Source organism: Orycteropus afer, unplaced genomic scaffold, assembly GCF_000298275.1.
Source record: "Orycteropus afer afer isolate SDZICR_OR568_19922 unplaced genomic scaffold, OryAfe1.0 scaffold00061, whole genome shotgun sequence".
Lineage (NCBI taxonomy): Eukaryota > Metazoa > Chordata > Mammalia > Tubulidentata > Orycteropodidae > Orycteropus > Orycteropus afer.
The window spans coordinates 410,186-416,457 of NW_006921648.1; the positions used below are offsets into that span (position 1 = coordinate 410,186).

The 6,272-nt window shown below is 64.6% G+C and overlaps 1 protein-coding gene across 1 annotated transcript in view; it reads left to right on the plus strand.

Moving 5' to 3' along the window:
• Nucleotides 1-6,272, plus strand: part of MAPK8IP3 (mitogen-activated protein kinase 8 interacting protein 3) — a 59,649-nt gene that overhangs the window by 47,394 nt on the left and 5,983 nt on the right. Inside the window, exons 9-16 of the mRNA XM_042780774.1 lie at nt 2,843-2,860; nt 3,723-3,780; nt 4,043-4,195; nt 4,653-4,734; nt 5,320-5,450; nt 5,545-5,601; nt 5,682-5,852; nt 6,128-6,254. Of these exons, the coding sequence (XP_042636708.1) occupies nt 2,843-2,860; nt 3,723-3,780; nt 4,043-4,195; nt 4,653-4,734; nt 5,320-5,450; nt 5,545-5,601; nt 5,682-5,852; nt 6,128-6,254 (797 nt within the window). The remainder of the gene's footprint in view (nt 1-2,842; nt 2,861-3,722; nt 3,781-4,042; nt 4,196-4,652; nt 4,735-5,319; nt 5,451-5,544; nt 5,602-5,681; nt 5,853-6,127; nt 6,255-6,272) is intronic.

The following is a 6,272-nucleotide window of genomic DNA, read 5'->3' on the forward strand; positions in this document are numbered from 1 at the left end:
GGGATCGGGCAGTGTTTCGTTCTGCTGTGCATGGGGTCGCTATGAGTCGGAAACGACTCGACGGCACTTAACAACAACAACACATATCCGTGTATGTACATTTGTATATTTGTTGTTAGCTGCCGTGGAGTCACCCTCAGGTCCCGGTGACCCCACACACCCAGAGTGAATCACCACCCAGTTCTGTGCCAACTCTGTGATTGGCTGAGGATCAGCTCCTTGGAGTCTACAGCATTCTCATTGGCTGATTTTCAGAAGCAGAGCTCCAGGCCTCTCCTAGTTTGTCTGAGTCCGGAGGTGACGCTGACACCTGTTGAGCATCCCAGCAACATGAAGTGTCCACCGACAGGCAGGTGGCAGCTGTGTAGGAGCCCTGACCAGAAGTGGAGGCAGGTCGCGCGTGGGACGCAGGGCTCTACCACTGAGCTCCTGCTGCCTCCTGGACACAGAAGATCTCCGTGATTGAAATCCCAGAAGTCGGGTGAAATGGAAAATGGCTAGAGGGTAAAACAGGAAGCTCACAGAGCACAGTTGACATGAGATGGCTTTCCAGTCTGGGCAAAGGAGTGAAAGAGGACAAAGAAGAGATCGGTCCCCATTCCTGCAGCTTGGCAGCAATTCAGAACATCGGGACCACCAGCACCAGGTGGGCAGGACCTGGGAGCTCGGCACTCCTGCAGGCAGGTGGCGTGGGAGCGGCCACCTGTCCACACGCAGGGGACGCGCTGGCAGCTCTGGACAGTCCTCAGAATCACGAGTGCCCCAGATGTCTGTTAGTGGGATGAGTGGCGGCATGAGCCGCAACACAGCCCATAGAGAAGGTCCACCTCGTGCTGATGGGAGCTGAGCTTGTGCCTCTGGAAGAGCCCTGCGTGCCGCCTTCAGTGAGCAAAGCACGCTCCCATGTGCAATTGTCAGGACTTGATATGGCTCCAGAAAGAGGCCTGCAGGGAGGGGCAGAGCCCCAGCGTAGCCACTGCAGGGGCCGCAGAGGGGCACCCACGCTCTGTCCACTTCTTAGAGCTGTCACACCTCTGATGTGTTTCATAGTTGAAGTGACTTCCCAGACCACTTTGCTTTCTGTGTGACATGAGCCATATCCTCTGCCGGAGGAGGGGGCGTCCTCAGTTTACCATTTTCCTATCAGGCATAGGAGAGGCCTGAGTGGGGATTGCAGACCCCAGCCCCATGTGGCCCACTCCCACCCCTCCCCTGCGTGTCCCTGTCCCCCTGCTCCGCCTCTCTCTGCACAATGGAGCCTGTGCCGTGCTGTCCTGTGGTCGTTCCTCACCTGGGATCAGGCCCTTCCCACTGTGACCTGGACCCGACACAGGACCCCAGAGCCCAGCCTGCCCCCCCGGGCCTGCATTTTTGGGGAGAAGTGACCAGGCACTCCCTCCAGAGTTTCTCTAGGCTGGAAACCATTGGGGTACTTTGGTGAGCACAAGCACACATGCTCACTTGCATGCATACACATGTATCATGCCCACGGCACACATGATACACGTTTGCACACACACACCCACTGCACACATGCACGTGCAGTCCACATGTTCGCACACATGCATCATGCCCACGGCACACACGCGTGTTCAGTCCACATGTTTTCACATGCCTGTAACACACCCACCACACACACATGCATCACACCCACTGCACACATACACAGTCCTCATGTCCTCACACATATACCATGCCCATGGCATACTTGCACACAGTCCACATGTTTGCATGCATGCACTTGACACCCATGCACACACACCCATGCACCACACCCATAATATACATGTATATGTATACCTGTGTGTGCACACACACACATTCACACATGAATGTAAACACGCACACACACGCTTCTCGTCCCAGACCTGAGCTGGAACTGCGGTGCCTGCTGAAAGAAGCCCTACCCTGGAGACACGAGGGCCGCTTAGGGAAGGGGGGTGGGAAGAGCAGCAGCCCGGATGCCCAGCCTCGGGGTACCTGAGAGCCCCTGCGCCTGCCCAGTGAAGGCGTTGGCTGAGCTGGGACCTCTGTACCGAGCGCATCTCTGCCGGCTCCAGTGCACTGACTTTCTGCTTCCTTCCCCGACTGCGCTTCGCTGGACGCGGCCCAGGGGAGTTCTCAGGTGTGTATCCCCCTCGTAGCATCCCGGCTCTCGGTCCAGATGGGGGCCACACTCCCCTGCTGCTGTCCAGTCCCCGCTGGCTGCACAGCCTGGCCCCTCCCGGCTGCCCAGCGGCCTGCCCCTGCCCAGCTCTTGCCCGGGGAGCTCCTGCTGGCCTGCTCCTCTACCCAGGAGGAGCCTCCACGTCTGCGGGCCGCTTGCTGCTGGCTTTCAAATCCAAGCCCAGAAGGCCCCAGCTGACTGGACAGTCGCAGGAGGCCCCCTGTGCCCACTCTAGGGGTGCCCCAGGAGTTGGGTGGGGGTTCCCACCTCACACAGCTTAGCATACCTCCCTCACAGGGGCAGACAGAGCCGGCCTGGCCCTGCTTCACTGCCCCAGCCAGCCAGGTGCGGGCACAGCTACTCCGGCGATGCCTGGCTTCAGCCCCTTCCTGGGGTCAACCACGTGCCCCAGCTTGCCCTGAGCGGGCACACACCCTGCCCCAAGCCCAGGTGCAGCCCCAGAGGAGGCTTTTCCTGAAGGAGTGGCCGGCCGTGTCCTGTCTGCTGCGCCACCCAGCCCCGCCTGCACCCGCCCCTAACGCAGCACGCGTCGCCGGGAAAGAGCGCCCCCTGCTGTTGGCCACGGCCATAACTCGCTTGTCTTCTCTCCCTCGTCTCTCGCTCCGCCCCCGCCCTGTTTGCCCGTCTCCCGCGGCACTGGGACGGCTCCCATAGTGCGCGATGATTTTTTTGGTAAGGCGAAGGCCGAATTTCCTTGTGCCCCCCCATCTCGTCATGCTTCACGTGCTTTGCTCTGCATGGTGGCGGCGGCGGCGGCGGGGTCAGCGCTCCCTGGGGGGGTTGGGCCGCAGGTCCTGTAGGAGCCAGGGGGCTAAGGTGCTTCAAGGAGAGAAGGCAGCCCCCCAGCCCCTCCGAGGCCCCGTGAGCTCAATGCGGGGTGCCTCGCCCCCTCGGCCTGCCAGCGTGAGCCTCGCGCTGCTGTGCCCCGGGAGAGGGGGCGGCGGGAGGGCGAGAGGGGCCTGAAACCCAGCCCGCAGTGTGCTCCGCGGGGCATTACGAGTGGAGGCTAGAGAGGACTGGAGGCACAGGCGTGAACTGACCCGTCAAAGACTTCCACCGGCAGCCCCTGTGCGGCGGCGCCAGGGGGCGCTGTTCTCACCCCGAACTGCGCCTCCTGCTGACGAGGCCCGCCTCCGGGCAGGCGGAGCCCCGGGCCAGGGGGGCTGCTGCCATTGGTCCATCCATCTCCTGGGCGGGGCTTTCTCTGAGTTCTGTGCTGTCTCCTGTCACCTTCCTCGGAGGGGGCTCTGAAATCGTCCCCCTAGCAATGGCCTTAGGAACCACAGAGCTGGGGGGTGATGATTGGTGGTAGGCTCCGGCGCAGGCGCACTGACAGCAGCGACAGGCGCCCCGAGGTGCCTCCCCGCCGCCTCACAGGTCCTGCTGGCGAGGCTGCCGGGGTCAGGGAGCGCCTCTCTCTGCCCTGCGTGCGCCTTCCGGAGTCCCGGCCTGCCACCACGATGGCTGCTCCGGGCCGCCGCGGCGCAGGGTCCGCCTGTGCAGGGCTCGCGCAGACCCGCACCTTCTGTTCCAGGCATGGGCAAGGAGGTGGGCAATCTGCTGCTGGAGAACTCGCAGCTGCTGGAGACCAAGTACGAGCCGCCCCGCGACCCGGCGCTCCCCACCGGGCCCGCCCCGACGGGGAGCTCTCCTGAGGGTGGCCTGGCCTGGGAGGGTCTGGGACCCTCAGCTTAGCGTCCCCTGGGGCCATCTGGCACTAAGCTGTACTTGTCCCTGTGGCGCCGCACTCAGCTTCAGCCAGGTCCTTGTCCCAACCGGGGCTGTGGCCTCGCAGACTCCGTAGGGGGGGGGCTCTTGCTGAAGGCCCCTCCCTGTTGGGTCTTGCCCTCCAAGGAACGCGCTGAACGTGGTGAAAAATGACCTCATCGCCAAGGTCGACCAGCTGTCCGGGGAGCAAGAGGTGCTCAAGGGGGAGCTAGAGGCCGCCCGGCAGGCCAAGAGCAAGCTGGAGACGCGCATCAGAGAGCTGGAGGAGGAGCTGCGGCGGTGAGAGTCGCTAATGTGGCCCCTGCACCACTCGGGTGTGGTGTCAGCCCTTCACCCGACCCCTTCCCACTCTCCTGTCTCCCTCTGGGCTGGCTGTAGAGGGCATCTCCATTCCTGCGGATCCCCCGTGCTGTGCTCCCGCTCCGGGGAGTTCCCTCCAGGGGGTGCTCTGGGGCCCCTGCTCTCCCAAGGCTGTCCCAGGCTCAGGTCAGCCCTGTTTCCTCCGGGCTGGGAGCTCTGCTCCACCCGAGCAGCCCACTTCCTTCCTTCCTGGGAAGCGGGGCCATGAGGGCGCGTCCCGGGTTTTCCCGAATGGGAATCAGCCCCACCTGGGGACGGGCCTGCACCTGACCACCTGGTTTGAGCCACAGGACCTACATCTGGGTTTCAGAGGACAAAGGGGCAGGGACAGCCCAGGCCCCCCCCCCCATACACAGGGTCCCCTGCTCGTCTGCAGAGTGAAGTCTGAGGCCATCACTGCTCGGCGTGAGCCCAAAGAAGAGACAGAGGATGTCAGCAGCTGCCTCTGTACAGAACTGGTACATCCCACTGCTCCCTCTCCGATACTACCTGCACCCCCACCCCGAGCCAGTCAGAACCACCCCCTTGGGGAGTCTCAGATTCCGGAGAGTTCTCAAAACACTGTCCGGTCCAAAGATGAGGCTGGGTCCCCACGGCCACCAGGCCCTAGTGGTCACATCTCCTGTCTCTGGACCCACTTGCCCAACACCCTGGCTCCCTGAGTGTGAGCCCACCTCTGAGCCTCCAACCTCAGGACGGTTCTGGGGAAAGCTGGGCTGCATGAGCAGCCGGCCACCCCTCTGCCTCCTGGGGCTCTGTCCTTTGAACGTCCTGCTCAGAAGGAGGGCCTGCTGCCCCTGCAGACCCCGAGGTGGAGGGCGGGTGGTACAGCTTGCTGACGGGAGGGCAGCCCTCCCTCGAACTTCTCCCTTGGGGCGGCCCACCTTGTCTCCCTTCACCCGAGGCTCTACAGCGTCCAGGGCCCTGTGCTCGGAAAAGCCCCAGGGCGCCCACGCTGCGGTGCTGGGGAGGCTGTCCTGGGGGCCCCTGGCTGTGCGCTGGCCCCTAGGCCGCCCGCCAAGCCCCGGCCGCCGCCTCTGCAGGACAACATCCCCATGGCCCAGCGGCGCCGCTTCACGCGGGTGGAGATGGCCCGCGTGCTCATGGAGCGCAACCAGTACAAGGAGAGACTGATGGAGCTGCAGGAGGCCGTGAGGTGGACGGAGATGATCAGGTGCCGGGGCCGCGGAGCCTCCCCGGGAGCGGGGCGCTCGCCCGCTTCCTCAGGGGGGCCGTCGCGAGCCACTGTCCCTGTGCCCCTCCTGTAGGGCGTCCCGGGAGCACCCGTCGGTGCAGGAGAAGAAGAAGTCCACCATCTGGCAGTTGTGAGCTGGGGGCGGTGCGGCCAGGCGGGCAGGCTGGGGGTGCCTGGGGCCGGCGCTCACGCCCCGCGCTCCGCCTGCAGCTTCAGCCGGCTCTTCAGCTCGTCGTCCAGCCCGCCGCCCGCCAAGCGCGCCTACCCGTCGGTGAACATCCACTACAGGTCGCCCACCGCGGCGGGCTTCAGCCAGCGCCGCGGCCACGCCGTGTGTCACATGGCCGCCGGCAGCCGCCCGCTGGAGTTCTTCCCCGACGAGTGAGCGCCCCACCCGGTCCTGCAGCCCTCGCGCGCCGCAGGGACGAACTCGCCTGTGCGAGGGGCTTCTTCCTGGGGAGTGCCTTTCTGGGGAATTTGGGGTTTTCCTGGGTTTCAAAGCCAAGTTTAGGGGTCGCGGCAGCATGGGGCCCAGGCCCGAACCCCTCAGCTGTAGTGGGGAGCCACCGCGGGCTGCAGTCAGAAGGGTTTCCGCAGCCGAGGGGGGCGCAGGGATCGCGGACCGTACCTGAGACCACCCTGTCCGTGGCGCTCAGCGACTGTACGTCATCGGCGCGGCGGGAGCAGAAGCGTGAGCAGTACCGCCAGGTGCGGGAGCACGTGCGCAACGACGACGGGCGTCTGCAGGCCTGCGGCTGGAGCCTGCCAGCCAAGTACAGGCAGGTGAGGGCGGGGCGGGGG